The 23,851-nt window shown below is 47.0% G+C and overlaps 2 protein-coding genes across 2 annotated transcripts in view; one reads left to right on the top strand and one right to left on the bottom strand.

Moving 5' to 3' along the window:
* Positions 1-886: 886 nt before the first annotated feature.
* On the bottom strand, positions 887-1,867 carry LOC129344946 (lysophosphatidic acid receptor 1-like). Its single transcript, XM_055001865.1, has one exon. It carries the CDS (start codon positions 1,865-1,867, stop codon positions 887-889), a length of 981 nt encoding a protein of 326 aa, XP_054857840.1.
* A 20,062-nt stretch (positions 1,868-21,929) lies between these two features.
* CA4 (carbonic anhydrase 4) overlaps positions 21,930-23,851 on the top strand; it is a 53,046-nt gene continuing 51,124 nt past the window's right edge. Inside the window, exon 1 of the mRNA XM_055001546.1 lies at positions 21,930-22,194. Coding sequence (XP_054857521.1) covers positions 22,089-22,194 — 106 coding nt within the window. The 5' untranslated portion in view covers positions 21,930-22,088. The remainder of the gene's footprint in view (positions 22,195-23,851) is intronic.

Genomic DNA, 23,851 nt, shown 5'->3' with positions numbered 1-23,851 from the left:
CTCTTCCAAGCCCTTGGTTACTGAACAAATGGATTTATTGTGGCACATCAGCAAATCTCTCATAATAACACAAACAGAAAATTAACACATTAATATATGCAAAACTACATTTCTCAATGAAAAATAAATGGAGAGGCTTAATTCATTTAAAAACGTTGACCTAAAAGATTCCCGCCCCAACACAAAATGCATAAGTAAGCTAGTCAGTCATGCACAAGAAATATATTTGTATAATAAGAATGTTTGTGAAGCAGTGTGGTGTAGTGGCTGGAGTGTCAGACTAGGAATGGGGAGCTCAGAGTTCAACTTGACACTCAGCTGTGGTGCTCACTGGAAGATCTTGGACTGGTCACCATCTCTCAGCCTAATCTACCCCACAGGGTTGCTGTGAGGACAAAATGGGGAAACAATTATTCTGCCCTGAGTTCCTTAGAGATTTGTAAAAAGATAGATCTTTGTGGCTGTCTCCCTGGATACGATCAATCGGATGTTATGAAACTCATTAATCTGCACACGCATTCTTTATAAAGTAGGAGTGCTGTTTTTCTGATCAAAAGAAAATAGCCGTTGGTTGAGTTTCTGTGCTCGGATAAGTCACGGCAAAATGATTCACAACAAAACTGTATAGTTTGCACTGAATAGCCTACCATATTCTAAACTTCAGAGCAAGATCATGTTCTCAGTAGGAAACGGACAATACAATTTCTGGGTACTGGGGAACTGTCCACCCATCCTGGTGCTGAAATTTACTAACTGGCGTGCTAAGGTAGGAATTCAGCTCCCCAACAGCAAAGCGACCTGTAGCCCTCATCAAGAGACAGGGTCATGCCTGCTTGGGTATTTCAAGATGCTTGGAAGGAAAGCTGCCGGACTGCCTCCACTGTGCTCACCGCAAGCAACGCTGTGTGTTTCCAACCACCTGCACGTGGATGCGATGGCTGGAGGGGCTTTTCAAAAACTTGAGTCTGTGCCTCAGTTTTTTCATTTTTAGAGTGTATATGATGGGGTTTCCCAGCGAATTCATAGTTATCATCATAGCTGTAAGGTTTCTGAATATGTAGATGCCACGAGAGAGATCGCCTGGGCAGTCTTGATGAGCAGAGTCAAGCAGAACGCCTACAAAGAAGGGTGCATAAGACAGCAAAGCTAGGAGCCAGATGAACACGCTAGTCCGGGCTACCTGGATTTCAGCCAACTTGTAGGTGGCTTGAGCTTGTCCCAGGGCCACCATGGTCATTGTCTGCTTTCTCAAGAACCCAATGATGTTGACATACGTGAAGAGCGGTAGGATTAAAGCCACTGCACAGTGGGGGACAGTGATAAAGATCAGATAGTCAATGCAAAGAGGGCTATAAAGAGCAGAGACGTTGGCCTTCTTCAGGCAATTCCACCCCATCAGGGGCATGAAGCCCAAGAAGAACGCGAGCAGCCAAGTGACCAACACAATGCCCAGGGTCTGCTTTCTGGTGACACTGTATCTCACCCAGAGACATTCAGCCACCGCCAAGTAACGCTCAATCCCAATGACGACTAAGTTATAGATGGTGGCCAGAATCGACATGGTGTAGAAGGCATACGGCAGGAGGATGTCCTTGGACCCGACAACGGTACTTTCTGGGTCGGTGAGAAACCAAGTGGTGATCCAGAACCCGGAGGAGCTGGAAAGAAGATCGGAGATTGCCAGGTTGCAGAAGAGAATGAAGATGGGTTTGTGGAGGTCTTTGGAAAGCACAACAGCGATGATGACTGTGGAGTTGAAGGCCATCGAGATGATGGTGAGAGTCAGCTGAGGGATCCCCAAGGAAAGAACCAGCCGCCTGTTCCAAACATTAGTGGTGCCATTGAAACAGATTGGATATTCACTCATGATGGGGGGAAATGAAAGAATCAGATTTTAAGTGGCTTAAAATTGTGGCTCTCTTGATTCCCATATATCTGGTAGCTCTCTGCTGGATTATGCAGGTAGAATCTCTCTCTGTCTCTCTCTCTCTGTCTCATACACACACACACACACCTTGCAGTTATGTAGAGAAAAGGTTCAGCTTTACATGTTTCTGTTGCCGTAATATCACCCCAATTATAGGTTAAACATTAACTCTCCAGGCACCTAAACATTTGGCTTATTAATTCAGGGAGATGGATTTCCCAGGGTTGCTAGGACGATGCTACGGAGCAAAAGTATTCAATAAGTTCCCACTAAATTCAGGCATATTGTTAGGGCCACCTTCGTGGGAATTGTGTTAATTAAGCGCTCAACATAAAAGGCCCTGAAAGCAAGGTTGGCTTTTTTGTACAAACCAAAACCACAAAGCATGTGCATAGAGTTCAAAATGCTGCATGTACATTATGTCCTCACGACCACCTTGTAAGGTAGGCAGCTATTCTTGGGTCAATAGTAAACACATGAAAAACCCCATACCAAGTCAGATAATGGGTCCACATATCTCAGTAGTGACTCTGAAGTAAGGGCTTTGGAGGCATCTATTGCCTAAAAGTATTTCATTTGAGATGGCAGGACTAAAACGGGGCCTTCTAAATAAAATGCTTTTAATTCTTCTCAAAACAGAATTGCCTTGCAGAAATGGTCCATCAGTTTCAATTGTGTTGCTTTAAATTTTGTTTTTAAAAAACAATAATAAAAGGAATGCAGAAAGGGAAAAGGGATTTTATAACACAGTTGCATAAAACAGAAATAGTTACATATAACAGAATATATAAACCACAAAGTATTTCTCCCTACCATCCGCTTTATCAAAAAAAAATAATAAAACACTTTCTGTGAGACACAGTAGTACTTGCTTATGTTAAAGTACATTTATATTCAAGATTTTATATTCTGTATTTTAAGTTACAAATTTAATAACTAACCCATTTACTGATGATTGTTCTTAGTTGATTTACTGATCATTGTTCTTAGTAGAGAACCAGTTTAGTATAGTGGTTTAGAGAGGCAGGACTCTAATCTGGAGAGCCGGGTTTGATTCCCCACTCCTCCTCTTGAAGCTCGCTGGGTGACCTCGGGTCAGCCACTGCTTCTTGGAGCTCTCTCAGCCCCACCCATCTCACAGGTTGATTGTCGTGTGAGGATAGTAATAACACACTTTGTAAACTGCATTAAGTTGTCCTGAAGAGCAGTATATAAATTAAATGTTTTTGTTGTTGTTGTTATAGTTTCAGCTACATAATCAAAAAAAGTTTCCATTTTTCCTGAAATTCTAATATTATGTATGTAAGATGTTAATTTTGCCATTGTTGCGTATTTGTATAACTTATCCATCAATTCTGTCAAATCTAGACAGGATTCTGCCTTCCTTTTTGCTGCATATACTACTGTCACCAGATATTTAAATAGTTCACTGTGTATTTTTATGAGATTACTTAGTAAGATATTTAATAACATATTTGTAGAGTTCAATGCAAAGTGAAACTTTAATATCTTTTGAATTCATGTTGTCCTATCCAATAGACATTAGAGATTGATTGAAGACACCCCAAGCCAGGAAACTTTCGAGCATGCTGCACATTTTGGTGGGCGGAGAAGCAAATGAGTGTGCCAGCACGGCAAACAGACCCTGTTTGTAAGTATCACAGATAAAATGATGGCTGCTGTAACTTCTGAATGTTGTCTTAGAGAGTCTAGAGAGGGAAAAATCAGAAAGAGTCCAGTAGCACCTTTAAGACTAACCAATTTTATTGTAGCATAAGCTTTCGAGAATCAAGTTCTCTTCGTCAGATGCATGATACAAACTGGTCAAATACAGAAGAGGAGGGTGGAGAGGGGAGAGAAGGGGACATATATCAGAAGGGGACAGGAAGCGCATCCTGTCCCCTTCTGATATATGTCCCCTTCTCTCCCCTCTCCACCTTCCTCTTCTGTATTTGACCAGTTTGTATCATGCATCTGACGAAGAGAACTTGATTCTCGAAAGCTTATGCTACAATAAAATTGGTTAGTCTTAAAGGTGCTACTGGACTCTTTCTGATTTTTCCACTACAGACTAACACGGCTAACTTCTCTAGAGAGGGAAACAAACCCTAAAGAATGACAAGGTTCGCAACTTGCCTTGAACAAATCGGCCCCCAAAGGCAAACACAGAGACACTGACAAAACTAGGTAGCCAAACATAGGGACCACCCCTGGTAAATAGGGACAGTGGGATCCTGTGAAGTCCGCAAGGCTGAGCTTCAGTTTTGAAAGTTTGAAATCCTTAGCAGCGGCAGGCTTGCTTGTTGAGTGAGCATTCTCAAATTGCACATGACCACTAGAGGGCGATGTTGCAAAAGAAAGCATTCCTCTGCCACTTAATTCCATGAGAGGTCTGCGAGCCAAACTACAAGTGACGCCTGACACAGGTTGGACGCTTGTCAGCTCCCTTCAAGTTTTGATGGGAAATGTAGGCAGCTTGGTGGAATGTTGGACAAGTGACAGTTGAAAAGTCCATTGGACAGCAGTCGGAGAGCCAAGCTGCAAAACCAGGACGCCTACATTTCCCATCAAAACTTGAGGGAAGCTGACAAGTGTCCAACCTGTGTCAGGAGTCACTTGTAGCTTGGTTCTGAGTCTCTCTACACGAGACCTCTTACACGAGGATGCTCAAGTGAAGGCAATGCTAGCCGGGAAATATAGTTTAAAAAGACAGAGCTGAAGGCTCTGCCAGTTTCACCTCTCTATACAAGGGTAGTTTAAAAAGACAGAGCCCGCGGAGATTGCTCCTCAGAAGGTTTGTTAATTTCATCTTTGCCTCCCAAAGACACTGTCAATTTCAAAATTACCAAACTCTCTGAGGAGCGATTGCTGGCCCTATCTTTTTAAACTACACTTCCCAGCTAACATTGTGTCTCCTTACACTTGAGTGTCCTCGTGTAAGAGATCTTGTGCAGAAGGACTCTATAGACTTGAGGTTCGGGAGGAGCAGCTATCTCAGCGGCCTATAGCCAGAGATTTTGTGCCCTGGAAGCACCTGGAGGACCCAAGTGTGGGAAGAGGAGCTATCAATCAATGCAAATCAGCAGACTTCTCAATGGGAAAAAAGAGACTCTTGTGCACCTTAAGTATTTATTATGATATGCAATGGGGAGGGGGGTGTACAACCGACATCTGACTGCTCCCATAGCTGGGATTCAACTCACCAGACCTACATTTTATTTCAAACCCTGAGCACATAAGAGTTTACAGTCATCCTGAAATAAAGGTTGCCAACCTCCAGGTGGAGCCTCCAGATCTCCTGGAATTACAACTGATCTCCCATCGACAGAGATCATTTCCCCTGGAGAAGATAGCTTCTTTGGAGGGTGAATTGTATGGCATTATGCCCTGCTGAGGAACCTCCCTTCTCCAATCTCTCCCCTCCCAAGTCTCTACTCCCACATCTCTAAGAATTTTCCTAACCCAGAGTTGGCAACTCCACCCTAAATAGAATCTCATGAGTGGCGAAGGAAGCATTTTCTGTTTTATTTTGGAAGTTCCTTAAAGGGAACATATTATACTAATGGGTTTGCAATATACCTCTGAGCTCCAGCAAAGTGTACCCTTCCGTTTCTCCCCTCCCCCCACTCTCTCGCGCACACACACACGCACACACACACTCTGCATGTTTGGGCTCTGGCACCCACAGTGCCTCCAGCTGCATGTAGAGAGGGGGAAGCATAGACTTTGCCACTTCCTGAACTTGTCAACTTGCACGTCCAACCATCATCCGGGTGGCATGACCGATGCCATGTGTAGAATGGCACACAGTTCACTGCTCTGGCTTGCTTGGCGTGTGCTCTGCTAAGTAGAGCAGCGCTGTCAGATTTGACAGCACAAATTGCCTGCTGGAATACAGAAGGATCAAAGGGCAGGCTTTGTGAACGGCACACCCTTCCGTTGTGTACATGCAAATCACGTCACATTTACTTCTGTCTCTTAAATTGGTATGTGGAAAGCCAACTTAAACCAGACAAATTGGGACAAATCCCCAAACTAACACACGCCCCTGGAGTGGAGACAAAAATAGAGGCACCTTAAGAACAACTGTCACTCTGTGGCCTGCTGGGGACGGAAGGCCCAGCAACACAGCTCTTTTAGGGCACCCTACATGGCCAGGCCTGCCAAGACCACTGCCTCAGCAGAAGATCCCCTGCCCCAATCCTCAGCGAGCCTCTGCCCCCTGCCATCACACACCTGGCTAGGGGTGGGAAGGCACCTGGAAGAGCCCTATTAACCCATGGCCAGGCCTCTCGTCTTTCAGGTATTTCAAGCCCCCTCTGGCACTTCAGTCTTTCACCCCACTACAGCTGACAGCCTGACCCTGGTACGGTAGGTACTAGACCGCAGTACATAGCCCTATATCCATTTTGACGTTCTCCTGAAGAATTCTATTCACAGTTTTTAAAATATTTTTATTGTGCAAGTAGAACTCTTCAGGAAAGCACATTTGGGGGTGGGGGCGGTATAATTGTCCAACAGTGTAATATTTTGGAGTGAATAAAATGTTTATTATTTATTAAAAATATATGGATAATTGTTTTAACATAAGAGACAATTTGTTTCACTTCAATAAGGAAGCAGTTCATGATCTTATTCATAGAGGTTATATAAGAGAATTAATTAATTGTAATTTATGTGGGGGTGTGCCTTAGTAAAAAAAATTCACAGGCCCCTAATCCCTGCAAGGCCTCTAGACATCGGCCTAGTTAGCCTTAGGAATAATACGGCCCTGCCTGGAAATGGTGGAGGCAGCCCTGAGGTAACCAGGGCCCACCTGTGGTGCCGGAAAATGACATCATTTTCCAGTGTAACGCCGAAGCAACAGGTCATGCTGTGGGGTGATTCTCTAAAAATCAGCCCCCCAACACTGACTTTTGTGGGGATTTTAGAGAATTGGCCCCCAGCATGACCTGTTCTTCCATATAATGCCGGAAATAACATTATTTTCTGGTGCCAATGGAACACAGGCACAAAGGTTAGTTCCCTAGTCTGGCTCCCAGGCAGGGCTTTTTTTAGGGGGAACGCAGGGGAACGGAGGTCCGGAACCTCTTGAAAATGGTCACATGGCTGGTGGCCCCGCCCCCTGATCTCCAGACAGAGGGGGGTTGAGATTGCCCTCCGCGCCGCAGGAGCGGCGCAGAGGGCAATCTCAACTCCCCTCTGTCTGGAGATCAGGGGGCGGGGCCACCAGCCATGTGACCATTTTCTCCGAGGGCAACCCACTGAGTTGCACCACCTCTTTCCCCAGAAAAAAAGCCCTGCTCCCAGGAAACGTTGCAACCGTGTGTGTATGGCTGCTTGCTCCAGGAAAGGTAAAAGGGTGCCTGCAATGGAATTTCTCTGCCACCAACCAGTTCCCTCCCTGCAGAATAAACCCTGTCAGGACCAGAAAGAGATTTCTGTGTTCACAATCAGAATTCCAATCTGGGCCACCTGGAAAAGGAAGAGCCGATTTCAAGCCCAATTGGGTTGTTAATGAATTGAGTAGCTTCCACAAGGGGACAGGATTTTGTGGTTTGCATATTGCTGGTTAGGAATCCCATTCCGCTGGTGGGGATGGAGGATCCCCCACTCTCAGCCTCTGCCTCCGTCCCCCCCACCTCTCACCTGGCTGGTGGGGGGAAAGGCAAAGGAACAGGACCGGGAGGCAAAAAATCTCCAGGGCAGATGCACAGTAGGCATGCTCCCGGTGGGGTGCAGCAACCTCACTTCCTCAAGTGATGTCATCACACCGGCAGTGGGCGTGCCCCCGCACTTCACAGGAGCCAATTTTGGCCCCAAACAAGCTGAACTGACCCTGCATGAAGCTCAGGGGCACTCCCACCGCCAGCATGATGACGTCACTTGAGGAAGTGACATCATCATGTCTGTGCTAGGGCTGCATGCGCACAAGCATGAACAAGATCTTCCTGGTAAGTATAAGTTCTCTCCCCTCCTGCCGAGAGATTGCTGAACCATTCAGCTGCCGGTGCGAAGGGCATAACAGAGGCCCATCCTGGTTTCCCACGGCAGGTGGTTCAAATTCTGCTGAATTTCTGCAAGCCGTAGAACTACACAAACAACATGCGTTGCTTGTCTTATTTTGCATCACATACTTTGGATTTTTAACTACCTTGCATAATTAATAATAATAATTGCTTGGGGCATTAGTCGTTGTGAGAAGAGGCCAAGGAAGTGTTGCGTGATACCAGCCCTGTAGACCACCGGCGGAAATCTTCTTCATTCCACCCCCCTGGCTTTTGAGTTTTACACTTCCAAGAATCTCATCACAGCTCCCTGGACTCAGTTTATCAGTTCTCAAAACCACATCAAGCATTCTCACAAAATTGCAGTGGACGTTTATATCTGTTGTGTTCTTGAGCAAAAGGATTTATATTGGAGCAGAGCTTTTTTTCTGGGAAAAGAGGTGGTGGAACTCAATGAGTTGCCCGCAAAGAAAATGGTCACATGGCTGGTGGCCCCGCCCCCTGATCTCCAGACAGAGGGGAGTTGAGATTGCCCTCTGTGCTGTTCCAGCAGTGCGGAGGACAATCTCAACTCCCCTCTGCCTGGAGATCAGGGGGCGGGGCCACCAGCCATGTGACCATTTTCAAGAGGTTCCAGAACTCCGTTCCCCCACGTTCCCCCTGAAAAAAAGCCCTGTATTGGAGCCTTGATTTGTCTGCAGTTCAAGCAAATAAGCAGCCCAAACTCTCGTATCGTGAGGTTCAGATTCCCAGCTGTAAACAGAACTCGGTCACAATGCTGGATGCAGGATTGCCAACCCAGGGTGGGTCCTGGAGATCTCCTGGATCTACAACTGGTCTTCAGATCATCAGATTTGGAAGGTGAACTCTATGGCATTATATGCTGCTGAGTGTCTCTCTCTTCCCCAAACCCTGCCCTTCCCAGGCTCAACACCCCCTGTCTCCAGGAATTTCCCAACAGAGTTGGCAGCCCTACCCAACTGACTATTATAGTGCCTAATCCAGAGAGAGAAATAACCAGAGAAGCATCTCATGACATCTGTGGTAATAAATGACAATTAAAAGGATGGGGGAATTGTTTACAATTTATTGAGGTTGCAACAACATTTTTGAACTTTAGAAGGAAGTGTGCAGATAAGAAATGAAGAAGCTGTATTTGGAAGACATTTGTGTTTGGAGGGCTAAAAGACTCCCCCCTTTTTCCTTTCATTTGGGAGGGAGAATGCTAGAATAGCAAACCGGAAGGAGGCCAAGGCATAACATTATCAAAGACGTCCAGTCCTGTGATTTTTCCTACAGGCAAGAAAAAGCAGGTGTGAAATCGGAAGCAGAGGACCGTTTTGTTCTTCTTACCTCATATGATGTTTTCCAACTCCTACCCAGGGCAGATGTTATAACCTCATGTAATAATGAATGTTTGTGGGGACTCAGAGGACGGGGGTGGGGGGGAAGTGGCAGGCTGGCCTAGGGCACAAAAGGCCCGTAAGCTAGCCCTGCTTGAAGGCAAAAATCTAAAACGGTATTCCTGGTATTCAAAACATGGCCCTAAATTGAAGCAACCGACGGTGTCCTGCCCTTTAATGGTGCTCCAAAACCTGCCAGTGGAAACCGGACTCTTTTCCCATCAGGAAGTTGATTTGCCTTCCTATAACATGTTCATAAAGCCTTGTTATCCAATCGGGTTTTCTAAAGGTTAAAGTGGATTAAAGCCTTCCTCTTTGCCACAAAGGCAAGAGCGGGGCTTGTGATCTCTTTCCAGCTTTTTCATTAGAAAAGGCAGATTTCTTTTGTCCCAGACTCGGAGGAATTCTTGTGAACTCCTGGGCACTCCAGCTCCTAGAGGCCTGTTTGCTACTTTCTCCCTAAAATCCCAAAACTGGGCAATTCCTGGACTTGCAACATCTCATGGTGCTTTTAATGGGATGACCTTACAGACTGAGGATGAAATCATAAATAGCGATACACCCTTCTAAATCTGTCGAAGCCCATGGGCTTAGAAGGGTGGAATTCTGCTTAGAGATGCACGGAAAGTCTAGGAGCAAGAAGCATATCAAGAATGAAGACAGACATGTTCAGCTCATTCCAGGTACAATGTGGACCACGCATCACTCTCCTCTAAAGCATGGAGCAAATGAGCTTAGAAGGGTGTAACTCTATAGAGGATGACCATGTTAACCAGCGAAGGGCCACACTAGATGTGACAGGATCCACGGGTCTGACTGGGGCTTTTTTTCTGGGAGAAGAGGTGGTGGAAATCAGTGGTGGAACTCAGGACTGCACAATGAGGTTGCTTTGGGTCAGCTGGAACAAGGGGGAGTTTTTTAAAGTTTAAATCGCCCTTGGCGAAAATGGTCACATGGCCGGTGGCCCCGCCCCCCTGACCTCCAGACAGAGGGGAGTTTAGATCGCCCTCTGCGCCATGGTGCGGAGGGCGATCTAAACTCCCCTGTCTGGAGATCAGTGAGCGGGGCCACCGGCCATGTGACCATTTTCAAGAGGTGCCGGAACTCCATTCCACCGTATTCCAGCTGGAAAAAAGCCCTGGGTCTGACCCACAGACTTGGCCGCCATTTTAAAGGGATTAAAAATATGGTGGGTGTTTCAGCACTTGCAAACACACAGAGGGAACGGCAGCTCTTGAGCTTGCTGCACACCTAACAAAAATGTAGAGGTACTGATTCCCTGGTGGGGAGATGGGATCCCCTGCTCCCAGCATCCTTCCTGCTACCACCAGTCACCTGACCAGTGTGGGAAAAGGCGGGGAAGCAGACCTCCCCCCCGGACATGCTCCTGATGCGGCACAGTGACATCACCTCCAAGAGTCATGTTATCTTGCAAGACCAAGGAGTGTTCCTGGGCTGCGCGCCAGGCTGATTTGGCCTGTTTGGGTGACCGGATCAGCCCAGCATGAAGCCCAGGATCACTCCCGGAGCCTGCACAACGGCATCACTCCCAGAAATGATGCTGTCGCACTGCTCTGGGAACATATGCCTGCTTTGTGCTCATGCAAGAAGTAACTGAAAATAAGTGCCGTGTTCCTTGGTTCCCACTGGGAGGGTAAGGGGACCTGGCAACACTACCAGAAGAGATGTGAAACCAATACAGTTACACAATCATAGACTAGAAATTAAAGACCTCGATGGATTCAAAGCAGGATGGGTGGAGAGGTGGTACCACGCAGATGCTCTGCCAGCGAGTCCCCAGCACAAGGGGAAGCAAAGAAGTATTTAACGAAGCAGGGGAGCTGAGGGATCACAAGGCCCACAAAGAGAGAGACAGAAAAGAGGACAGCTGGTATCCTGCTTGCCCTCTGAGCCCAATGGAAGCCTTCCTCCAGCCTAAAGAGTTCCCATGAGCCTCTTCTGTCAGAAGAAGACCCCTTAGGCCTTATGAAGGCTGCTAACTTGGCCAAGCAGAGCAGACAGTACAAGCCAATGAGGGGCAGGACTATGGAGAGATTCGAAGGGAAGGTCAAGGAATGCAGAAGGGGGAAGGGAAGCCCGTGTGGGATTTTCAGAGGGATGCCCCATATACTTACGACCTGACATTGTTTAGACTGCACCAGTTTGGCTGAGAGCTAAGAGCTAAACTACCCAACATTGCTCGACGTGTCAGGTTCCCACACGTTTACCTGGGAAGTGTAGTCCAGCCAGAAGCCAGCAGCAGCTAGCCGCCTGTCAGATGTGGGCTCCCCTCGCTGACTTTTTCCCCCCTGTCCTTCTGGCCCTGCTGCTGCTGGCCGAACTACACTTCCCAGGTAAACTTGCGGGAACCTGACACATGCCAGGCATCTCATGTAGTTTAGCTCTAAGAGGAAAAGGGTAAGTTAGTGTGTTGCATCCACTTCAACCGTTCTGCGTCCCATTTGCCTTTGGTGGTTTAAAATCCTCTCCTATTCCCTCCATTCCTTGGCCCACCCAGGGAACATGATTGAGAGATGTTTAGCACAACTCCTGTTCACTGTACTTTATGTGGAAAACAACGAACCAAACAAAAGCAGGTTGTTGTATCGTACGAGCAGACATCCTGGAATCCGACGCCAGGAGCATTTTTTTTTCATAATGGGAAGCTTGTTAATCATTTGTGAATTCCCTCGTGGCATATCCTTTGAAGAGTTATGTGTACACAGTAAGGTCAGAATGATGGACAGATTCTTAACGTGGGATCTGAGCGGCAGGAAGACATTTTTCCACATCCATCACTTTGAAAATGGCAAATCAGGCTGGACGGGGTCACCTCGCCAAGCCAATGTTTTAGGGCACCGGTCCTCCACCTAGAAAAGGGAATGTCAGCCATTTACTTAGGGTTGCTAAGAGACTGGGGGGCGGGGGGGGGAATGAGTAGTTATTTACCTCCATGCCATGAAAAGCTTCAGTTGTGCATTTCCCACATTAACCTTTATTTTCCTCTTCCAGGTTGTTTGCAATCCTAAATTTACTGCAAGTGATGGTAAGATCCTGGCAGCCTCCTTAGGGATATAAAAATATTAGCCATTCATTGAAATATATGTTATGCCTCACAATGAAAACCTCCCCATTTTTCAAGGGTGATTCAATGCAGTCCAGAGAACAGCCACCTGAGAACAAACAGAGGAATAAAATCAAAACAGATTTGGTGGCTGTAAATAATAAAAGGGTGTCCGGGGTCTGGGTCCCAGCCCCCAGACTTGGTAGGAGGGAACAGCGGGTCAGCCGGGCTGACGGGCAAACAGAGGGGGCAGCCAGCAGACAGCAGGTCAACTGGTCAGCCAGCTGACAGCAGGTCAACCGGTCTGACTGGCAGGCAGAGGGGGCAGCTGGGGGACAGCAGGTCAACCCCTCCCACAGGCAAATGGAGCCAGAACCTGCCGGTGCCAGGGGCAAGGGGCAAAAGCCCAGGGCCTCAGGAGGCAGGGGGAGACAGAGAGAGGCCAGTGAGTCCCACTCCCCTAGGGAGGGAAAGGGGGCTAGGCAAGGCGGAAGGGGGCAAGGGCAGAGGGATTGGGAGCCCAGCAGTCACCCACCCAAAGACCTTACCTGAGGAGGAGAAGCAGCAGCAGCCCCAACAACCCAAAGCCATGCCCCAGCTAGAAAATAGTAGCCTGGCCCAGGAGTTGCCAAAAGCCAAGCCACTCCAGGTGGGGCTATTGGAGGCACTCTGCAGGAAGCCCTGGGCAACCAGCCAAGGAGCCACAGCAGGGCCGTTTCCAGACGGCCCCCCGCCTCGCGAAACGTCGCGCGTCGTCGCGCGTCATTGCGCAGAAAACGCGAAATATCGCGTTTTCTCGCGCGAGTTTTGCGCGACGTCGCGCAAAACTCGCGCGAGAAAACGCGATATTTCGCGTTTTCTGCGCAACGACGCGCGACGACGCGCGACGTTTCGCGAGGCGGGGGGCCGTCTGGAAACGGCCCTGGACCCACCTTCAGCCATCAGCTCTGCCAGGGAGGCTGGGCTGCTAGCCAGGGGACTGCAGCTGGACATGCCTTCAGCAATCAGCCAAGGCAGGGAGGCTGGGCAGCCAGAGAACAAGGCACAGCTGGTGCTGGTCAGTGGGGCCAGATCAGCTACCCCAGCTGCAACTGCTTGGTGCAGCCCAAGGCCAGGCTGGAAGAGGGGTGGGGCAGTAGAAGGAAGCCCTATAAAAGCTGGCTGGGAAGAGCCCTGTGGTGGTGGGTGTGAGTGAGGAGTGATGATGTGGAGTGAGAGCAGTAAGATGCAAGGGTGGAGGTTTGGAGGAGAGTTCTGGAAGGAGGAGATGAAGGAGGACGCAGAGGGTAAGCAGGCCAGGTTGAGCAGGCCAGCGAGTGGACTGAGAGGGAGTCTGGGTGAGGTATACCGCCCCTCCTTCCACAGAGCAGGGTCCTGCAGAATCCCTGGCCCCCCTGTGACGTCAGGAGCCGACCGCCCAGTGCCACGCCCAGCGGCAGCGGCGGCAAGCCCTGACAAAGGGCAGTGCCAAATTAACTATGGCCAGCAGAGTTAATTACATGATAGTAAAAGAAGTAGCGGCTCAGCAGTGAATAGCCGTATCAAATAATGGGTAAAAGAACCACATACATTTAGCAAGTGCCTACTGTCTGGGGAAGTTTTTAAAGCTGGCACAAAAAAATCATCCCAGGCCTCACAAAAGCAGAGGGAAAAGATCACAGGCTCGCAGAATTAGCTGCAAAAATGACAGCAGCAGCAAACTGGACTCCAAAAACCATTCCCGCCTCCATTGGGGGAAAAAAATCCCCCAGTTTATTTATTTAGTTAGTTACTTCTACCTCGCTTTTCTCTCCAGAAGGGATCCAAAGCAGCCTGCAACATAATTTCCCCCTCTTTTATTTTATTTTCAGAACAACAATCCTGTGAAGTAGGTTAGGCTGAGGGGGTGTGACTGGCACAAGATCACCCAGAGAGCTTCCATGGCAAAGTGCGGATATGAAACTAGGTCTCCCAGATCCTAATTCCAAGCTAACTATTACCACACACTGGCTCAGTTTGGTTGCCAGACTATGCAAAACTGGCTTTCACCTAAAACCAGGGCTTTTTTTCAGCTGGAACACAGTGGAACGGAGTTCCAGAACCTCTTGAAAATGGTCACATGGCCAGTGGCCCCACCTCCTGATCTCCAGACAGAAGGGAGTTTAGATTGCCCTCCACGCCGGCAATCTAAACTCCCCTCTGTCTGGAAATCAGGGGGCGAGGCCACCAGCCATGTGACCATTTTCTCCAAGGGCAATTTAAACTTTAAAAAAACTCCCCCCTTGTTCCAGCTGACCCAAAGTGATGTCATCGTGCGGTCCTGAGAGTTCCACCACCTCTTTTCCCAGAAAAAAAAGCCCTGCCTAAATCCAATAGGTGGAGTGTGCCTAAACATCTATGCATACACAGAACAAGTTTCTTGATGTGACCAGTTTCTCACAGCTGCCCGTTGCACCCTTCAGCAGCCAGGCTTCCATGCCCCAACAGGGCTATGTGACTCAGAGCTTTGACATTATAACCTTCCAGACTTCAGGAGTGTTACCGCAAATAAATGAGAAGGGGGTAAACAAGGCTGACTCAGGGCCAAGCTACACATGACGAATGACACTTGAACGGCAAGTGGATTGAGTGGAGGGCAAGTGAACAGGGAGAAATACACTTGCCGTTCAAGTGTCATTCGTCATGTGTAGCTTGGCCCTCAGAAGAAATTCCAGGCTCTTCAGGCGAAAGGGGGGAAATTCACATAAGGAAATGAACTTAATGGTTTGGACAGGTCGGGCAGAGGTGAAGAAGCAAGCGCAGAGCAGGCTGCGCTAGTCCCAAAGAGATGCACAGAAGAGCTCACTGGGGGATAAATGCAATATACAGATTCCTTCAATAGCTATATGGAAAGTGCAAAAATGCTCAATGTGACATATTTTTCTATCTGTCTATTTTTACAATAAATATAAATATAATAAATAGAAATAAATATAATAAATACTATAGATGCATGAAGCAATTAATTGTAATCTTCTTCTTCTTTTACACAGCCCTCCAAACCAAGTGGTTATTGAGTTCCCACTGCCGTCAGGGGTAAGCATTGCAAAAATACTAATCCAATGTATAACGATATTCTTTTCTTCTGTAGGTAAAAACTCCAAAAGAAGAGGACAGAACCCCGAGTTGTAATCCGGGATTAAAAATAGATGGGAACTGTTCAGAATCCAGACAGGATGCTCTAAACCATGGTGAGTGTGCAAGCTTGACATACCACATCTACCCATACCCTTGAGTTGTTGCTGCCTCCGCCTTTGACCTGAGCATGCTCCGGAACTCCGACTCCCTTCTGCCTGTCTAGGTCCCATCTCGAGTACAATAGCTCAGGGCCAAGCTACAAGTGACGAATGACACTTGAACGGCAAGTGTATTTTCCCCTGTTCACTTGCCCTCCACTTAATCCACTTGCTGTTCAAGTGTTATTCGTCACTTGTAGCTTGGCCCTCAGTCATTATCTATTGAATACCTGAACAATACCTTTACCTACCTGAATAAATCAAATCTGCTGAGAACTCAACACTGCAAAAATTCTCACCATACCAATAACCATGCGCCTCTGCATTGAAGCAACTAGATAGTTGTGCTAGGATTGGGGTAGGGTTCAACTCCCCAGAGCCATGACGCTCACCAAATCTCAACCTAAGTACTGTAGGCTCCTTTGACTTGCCAATTTGCATTTCTTTAAGGTGTGAGGAAGTGTCCAGATCTGCATTTCAGTGAATGGATGTGGGGGAAACTGAGGAGGAACTGATATTGGATGCGTGACTGTATTCACAGGGAGCAAACTGAGATGTGACTATGAGAGCCAGGGCGTGGAAAGCTGGAGGGGTGACATGCGAAATGAGGTTCACTTGAGCATCCCTTGGTCCTTAGTAACGTGTATTTCCACCCACGGAGCAAGGGAGAACCACGTATTATTGAACTCCTCTCATGATGGGTGGGGGAAAGTAAGAATGGCAGAACGGAGAATGAAAGTCCCTCCCCTCTGACTCAGAGAAAGTTAACATTTGCATGCAGGGCTTTTTTTCTGGGAAAAGAGGTGGTGGAACTCAGTGGGTTGCCCTTGGAGAAAATGGTCACATGGCTAGTGGCCCCGCCCCCTGATCTCCAGACAGAGGGGAGTTGAGATTGCCCTCCACAACGCGGAGGGCAATCTCAACTCCCCTCTGTCCGGAGATCAGGGGGCGGGGCCACAGCCATGTGACCATTTTCAAGAGATTCCGGAACTCTGTTCCACTGCATTCCAGCTGAAAAAAAGCCCTGTTTGCATGCAAAATAGTCCTAAACAGATGCCAGAGAATAATTCCAATGAACAATTAAGTGCAACTGATGACTAGATAAATCTGAACAGTTCTAAGATTCCCAAAGACTACAGTGGCTGTCGGGAAATAAGGCTTGCACTTGCTCAATCTGAGTTTCCCGATTTACACAGACTGTTCTGTACTCAGAAAGAGGGAGGGTTGGAGCCAGCAGAGTGAAGAGGGTGGAGTAGGACGGGGGAGGTCAGAAATAGCATGGGAGTAGCAAAGTAGAAATAGCATGGGAGCACATGGGGTAACTGAGGGTGGGGGGGAGGCACCACAAAGAGTTGCAGGAAAATGCATAGATCCAGAGGAGTTAGCCGTGTTCGTCTGTAGTAGCAAAGAGTCCAGTAGCACCTTTAAGACTAACCAACTTTATTGTAGCATAAACTTTTGAGATCCACAGCTCTCTTCGTCAGATGCAACAGATGAAGAGAGCTGTGGTTCTCGAAAGCTTATGCTACAATAAAGTTGGTTAGTCTTAAAGGGGCTACTGGACTCTTTACTAGGAAAATGTGCATGATACAAAATTCAGAAATAAAAACAAACCAATGGAGGACCTCTAAAGAATCGGATTCTACTTCAGAACAAAAACAGATTAGTCAGAACCCGAAAATCTGGCGAGAAATTCAGATGAGAATTTTGGAAGCATCCCTAGTCCTAAACTTGCCTTGGAGTCACACCCTGTACCTTCCTGTAGGCGTACCTGGAATATCACTTTTAACCACAGGTGATAAAAGGCATTGTCAACACCGGGAGGCAAAATAGGTGGAGTGACATTACATTTCCCTGTGAACGAATTGGGAGGAGTGCTTTTAATAACTAAGGTGACTTCAAGTTCATTTCTAAAGAAATTGCACAAGTGGGACATTTCCACACCGCTCCCCTCCCAGCCCCTTATCCCACCTTGGCAGAGGCATGAGTAAAATCAGAAGGCTGACTAGAACGAGGAGGCACACTGAATCATGCAGAGGTATAGCAGGGGCCCTCTTCATGGCCAGAGCCTTTAATCATCCCCTTAAACAAATCAAGATGGAAACAGGTGGTCTAACTCGTGCTGTTCTCAGGCAGAAAGATTCTATCCCTGGAAGATCCTAACTGGGTGATGCAAAGCTATCCCGCGCCTGTGGAAAGAGCTACCCCCTCTTCCTCGTTTGATGTGCTTTGCCCAGGTGATGCTCAACAGATGAAGCTGCCCTGTGTCGATGTCTCTGTCTTTGTACTGGGCTTTGCTCCTGCCAAAGATGTCCTGGCTGATGAGTCCATCTGCATTAGTAGGAATTGTCTCACTGAACAGTTGTCTTTCCATAAGCACTTCATCCTGCCTGGAAATAAAAGCTTCAGGTTTCTCTTTCAGATTTTCCTGGGCCTGTTTCCCTTCTACGGATGCTTCTGTGCAATATGAAAAAAAGTGGTGTGATGTTGTGGCTGAGGTCATCTCTCCTGCTTCCCTTGTTCTGTTCAATAGACAACTTTGGACAAATGTTTGAAATTCCGAGCACCTCATGCTAGAGAGAAATCACTGAGGACGACCTTCGTGACCTTGATCTCACGGAAGGAGGAATGTCCAGATGGCATGTTGAGATGTGACAAGCAGGCTCCTTCCTCTGGATCAGAACACCACACAAGGATCTCCTCCCAGCAGAGAATGAATGGAGGAGACGCAGCCAGTGTGATACCACATGCAGGCAGGGCTCATTTCGAGGTGGAACGCACAGGAACGCAGTTCCAGTAGTTCCCTAAAGAGGTCACATGTCAGGTGGCCCCGCCCACCTGACTCGGCCATTTTGGGCCCATTTCAGTCTGGATTAGGGCCGAAACGGCCCGGATCGGGCCTCTAACGGGTGGTGGATCACTCTCCCACTCAGCAGCAGCCCAATCCTGACCATTTTGGGCCCGCTTTCAGCCATTTTCAGGCGGTTTTTGCCATTTTGGGCCCAATTTCGGCCCTGAATGGCCAGGATTGAGTCCAAAACAGCCAGGATAGGTAATGCCAGGGGGTGTGTCATATGCAAATCAGTTATGGTAATAACACACTTCTGGTGATAGCAAGGGGCGTGGCATATGCTAATGAGTTATGCTAATTAGTTCCTCCAGCTCTTTTTCTACGAAATGACCTCTGCATGCAGTGATATATTGTGCAGCCTCTTCTGTGAATGAGTGCTTTGAGCTCAGAGGAACATCTAATTGTTTAATTTCTTCTCATGGTACATTCATAGCATACTATATAGAAATTGCTGAATGAGAGAGACTGATTCAGCTAGGCAAGTTTTGTGAGTAAGCCCAGGGCTCTAGCCACTGCACTGTATTTCCTCAAAGCAACATGGTGTTGTCTGTCTACTGAGAATGATATGCACAGGAGCAGTAGGCAGGGCAGGGTCTACCAGTGGGAGGAAAGGCCCCATTTCACCACCACATAAAAAAATTGTGCAGTGTGAAATCAATTTCTGTGGCCACACATAGGATTTAACAGGGAGCTAGACTGTTTCCTTTAAAAGAAATTGATGAGAAAAAGATAAAAAGAGATGGAAAATGAAGATGAATACTGTTCCCTTTCAGTCTTCATAACCTGATACCATTAATATATTATGGGACTAATTACTGACACTATTTATCAACTTACAATAACATTGACTTAAACTCTATATGTAGATCTATCCGTGTTATTTAGCAGGACAAGACAAACTAGGAAAATACGATGACGTGATTCTTCCAAGTTGCCCCCTCTCCCATTAAACAGTTGCCAATTTCCAGGGCCTGGAGGTCTACCAGAACTACAACTGCTCGCCAGGTGGCAGAGATCAGTTCCCCTGGAGTAAATGGCTGCTTTGGAACATGTACTCTACAGCCTTAGCAGTTCCTCTCCCTCCAAACACTGCCCTCCCCAGACTCAACCCCTCAAATTTCAAGGAATTCCCCATTCCAGAGTTGGCAACCTGGCAAAGATGTCAACAGCCGCTCCTATTCTCCCCAGGCCTTGACATCACTTCTTCCTGCTTAGTTCTTCAGCAAGATTTAGCCCGGGTAGCACAGCTCTCTCTCCTTCTCAGCAGGCAGCTTGGCAAAGCACAAGCCACTCTACTTCGTGCGGCAGACTCCCCTTGGCTTTCCTTCTCCAGCCCTTCTGCTTTGCCATGTAGGGTAGGTTTCTGTCCCATATATTAAAACTTCCAGGAGCCTTTGTTTTTTTTAAAAAAAATGCCAGTTTGCAAATGTACATGTGGCCCAAATATTACGAACAAACACGTAAATAGTTCTCTCGAAGAAAATTCATACCCCCTGACTAGACTTCTGGAAGGTCTAGGCTGACATAGGGTCTGATGCAGGAGTCAACGTCTCAACGTTTTAGGCTCAGGGTTTGGGATTTGGGGGTGAAGCTAGAGAAGGGCGGGGTTCAGGGAGGGGAGGGACCTCTGACAGGTATAACGCCACAGAGTTCACCCTCCAAAGCAGGCATTTCCTCCACAGGAATTGATGAGTTCTAATTCTGGGAGATCTCTAGGCCGCAGCTGGAGGCTGGCCACTTAAAGCTCCAAATGGACACTAGTGCTCAGCTAGGCTTTATGAACTGAAGTAGATAGGCCTGGAGGCTCAAGGGATCCAGACGAACTGGGGGACTGTCAGAGATACTTTCGTTCTGGTTAATACTGTGCCCCAGATCATATTCCAGATAGTGCTGTTAGTACTTAAGTTCATTCCCAAAACATTGTGTGTATGTGTTTGTCCCTTTTCCCGTTCTTTTGAAGGGATCTACGTTTTTTGTGCTCCCTTTCTGTTTTTCTTTTACTTTTTTTCCTCATTTCCCTAGCCTTCCTTACTCTTTCCCTTCCTTTTTCTGTTATTTTCCTTTGGTCTTGTCTGTGTTTTTCCTTACCCCTTCCCAGGGCTTTTTTTCTGGGAAAAGAGGTGATGGAACTCAGTGGTGGAACTTAGGACCGCACAATGATGTCACTTTGGGTCAGCTGGAACAAGGAGGGAGTTTTTTAAAGTTTAAATCTCCCATGGCGAAAATGGTCACATGGCCGGTGGCCCCGCCCCCTGATCTCCAGACAGAGGGGAGTTTAGATTGCTCTCCGCACCACTGGAGGGCAATCTAAGCTCCCCTCTGTCTGGAGACCAGGGGGCGGGGCCACCGGCCATGTGACCATTTTCAAGAGGTGCCGGAACTCCGTTCCCCCGTGTTCCCACTGAAAAAAAGCCCTGCCCCTTCCTATTCAATCACACCTGCCATTGTCATTCATCATCTATTATCATCTGGCTTCTGCAATCACTCCACTCTCCAAGATATAAGGACAGATGGATTCACATTCTAGCTGTATCTGAAGAAGTGTGCTGTGGCTCATGAAAGCTCAAACCCTACAACAAATTTTGTTAGTCATATAGGTGCTACTGGGCTCTTGCTCTTTCCTACTGTGTCTTTCCTTATTCTTTCTCATTTTCCCATTTCCTCATTGCAGAGGAGGAGGCAGTGTACTGCTTACTTGCATAGTACAGAAAAAAACTTAAATCTTGAAGTCCAGCTTCCTATTCCCCCTGTCGCTTTGGGGAGGGCCACGAGAAGGGCACAGAAGGCAAAGCGCTCTCCAGCATCCAAAGGTACACTGCCTCCAAACATGGAGGTTCTATTTAGGCATAATAATATTTAGTGTTTATAGAGTATCGTCAGCGTTCACAGCACATTCACCTACATCTGTCCTCAGTCTCTTGCCCATCAATTTTATTGGGTTCTCCTAAGTTCTAGTATTATGGGGGAGAGAAAAAGTTCTGTCCATCCACATTTTTACACATAACATGTAGAATCTATAATCTTCTACCAGCTCTTCCTTAGCCAATTTTTTTCTACCCCGCCCCCCAGCAACTCAGTTGCCTTTGTCGTAGAGAAGGTGTGTTGCAACCATTCGATCCTTTGGTGTGCACCTTTTTCTGCACCTTTTCTAGAATACTTGAGCTGAGATTCCAGTTCAAAGGAAGGCAAGTGGAACGATACTCCCAACAGAGACAAGGAATTAATCTGGAGATGGTTTCACTTATCTTCCAATAACCCTTGTTCAAGAATGATAATGGGGGTGGGGGAGAGTTTTACAGAAGTAATAATTGACTACGTTCATTCTACAGGGCTGGAAAAAGGAAATCTGGTTCCTTTCTACGGTAGCTGTGGTAAGAGGTGTGGAGGAAATTAAGCCGTTTGAGAGAGAGAGAGAGAGAGAGAGAGAGAATCATTATTGCAGTTTATAGCTGGAAGAATTAAAAAGGGGAGGAGCCTTCACCTCCCTGCTTCTTCCCAGCCGGGAAAGGTGACCAAGATTGCCCTTCTCCTGTATAAAAAATCTGGAGCAGGTCAGATCATGCACACAACATCGTAAAACAATGCATCCTCCCAGTGCATCTGGAAGAAAGCAGGGAGAAGAGAGGATGGGGCTGTTTCAATGGTTGTTCCTCTTCTCCCTGTCCCTGACTGCAGCCGCTTCAGACGGTAAGTCCACCTCAGGGATGCTAAACTTTATAAGTTGCTTTATTTTAGGACTTTCTTTTTGGAAGACGCTGCAGCATCAGCCGCAAACCCTGTTGTGGGGTTTAACATTAAAGGGGTGGGGAACCTTCCCAAATAGTTTCATTTTATAATCTGTGCCTTCTTCTGGCTCAGTGGATCAATTTCCCCCTCTTTTGCTGCATATTTAGAATGCTATTCCTGTGCATTATCAGGATTTCTAACAAGGTAGTGTGTGTATGTTTGTTTTTTAAACTGCAGGGATAATTAGAAATGGTTTTGGGAAATATGCGATCAAAGTAAATCGGATTGATAGGATGCCATATACATTTTGTGGCTGTTTTGTTTTTTTTCTGCAGTTTGTGTCGTGCTTTGGTAACATAACATGGTATCGGATTCTCTCGCAAGAAAAAAAATGCAATTTTATCTCCTGCGTGGTTTCTCTAGTCCCCCTCACCCTATAATAATAATAACAACAACATTCGATTTATATACTGCCCTTCAGGACAACTTAATGCCCACTCAGAGCGGTTCACAAAGTATGTCATTATTATCCCCACAACAAAACACCCTGTGAGGTGGGTGGGGCTGAGAGAGCTCTGAGAGAGCTGTGACTGACCCAGGGTCACCCAGCTAGCTTCAAGTGGAAGAGTGAGGAATCAAACCCGGCTCTCCATATTAGAGTCCCATGCTCTTAACCACTACACCAAACTGGCTCTCCATATGAAAACCATCACATTTTTATCTTGCCCTTCCTATTTTCTTAGTTTATCTTGTCTCTCCTTTTATCTTCACAACAGCTCTGTGAGGTAGGTTAGAGTCAGCAAGAGTGATTAGTCTCACTTTATCTTGAGCAGAGGTCTCCCCAGTCCTAGGAGAGTCTCATCACTACCCTCCTCTGGCACATAAACCTCCTGTGGAAACCGTGTCAGCTCTTGATTTGGAAGAATTAAATCAGGGGTGGGCAACTTCCCTGCAGTTGGGGCCACCCTATACCCCTAGAAAGCGATCTGAGGATTGAATGTGTGTTTTGTCAAACTGACCTCCTGGCTGCAGCTCCAAGTCTCTGCAAAACTTGCTGCCAGCAAATTTGCTAAGCTGTCTGAGTTCCACCAAGATACAAGGCAGGTCTGCTTGGCAAGGGCAACCTCTACAAAAATATCGTTTGGATGAGCAAAGGGGTAGTGCAATTAGGGGACCAAGGGTTCTGCTAAACACAAATCCAATACGCACTTTATAAAATAGAAATGAATTAATATTTTGATTTATGCTATGAGGCTTTCGTATATATTTGGACTGAACAGGAGGGGGAGGGGTGCAAGGGGGTCATTTAAAATACCCTTGGGAGCATCCTGCTACTTCTTGGTGCCAACCCCAAAATCTAGGCATGGCCAGAGCATTGCATAGAAGAGAAGCCGCATAAATGTGAGGTCTACGTTTACTAAAACCAAAGCCAGAAACTTATTCACTGGATCTTAATTTGAAATTTGGCATCGCTGTTGGGAAGCAGATGGCTTTGCTATCGAGGACAAATCTGGTTCCCTCAGCTACCTGGTAGCCATCCCTGAATTAAATTAATGAATCACTAGGGAGTATATTTATAAGGGTTTTTTTAAAAAAATCCTTATCTGATATGCCACTA

The sequence above is a fragment of the Eublepharis macularius genome, chromosome 17 (genome assembly GCF_028583425.1).
Source record: "Eublepharis macularius isolate TG4126 chromosome 17, MPM_Emac_v1.0, whole genome shotgun sequence".
Classification (NCBI taxonomy): Eukaryota; Metazoa; Chordata; class Lepidosauria; order Squamata; family Eublepharidae; genus Eublepharis; species Eublepharis macularius.
Note: the sequence above shows the minus strand (reverse complement) of the source record. Positions and strands in the feature narration are given on the sequence as shown.

Excerpts from the sequence above, each read along its gene's own strand:
- LOC129344946 (XM_055001865.1), bottom strand. The coding sequence starts at position 1,867 with ATGAGTGAATATCCAATCTGTTTCAATGGCACCACTAATGTTTGGAAC.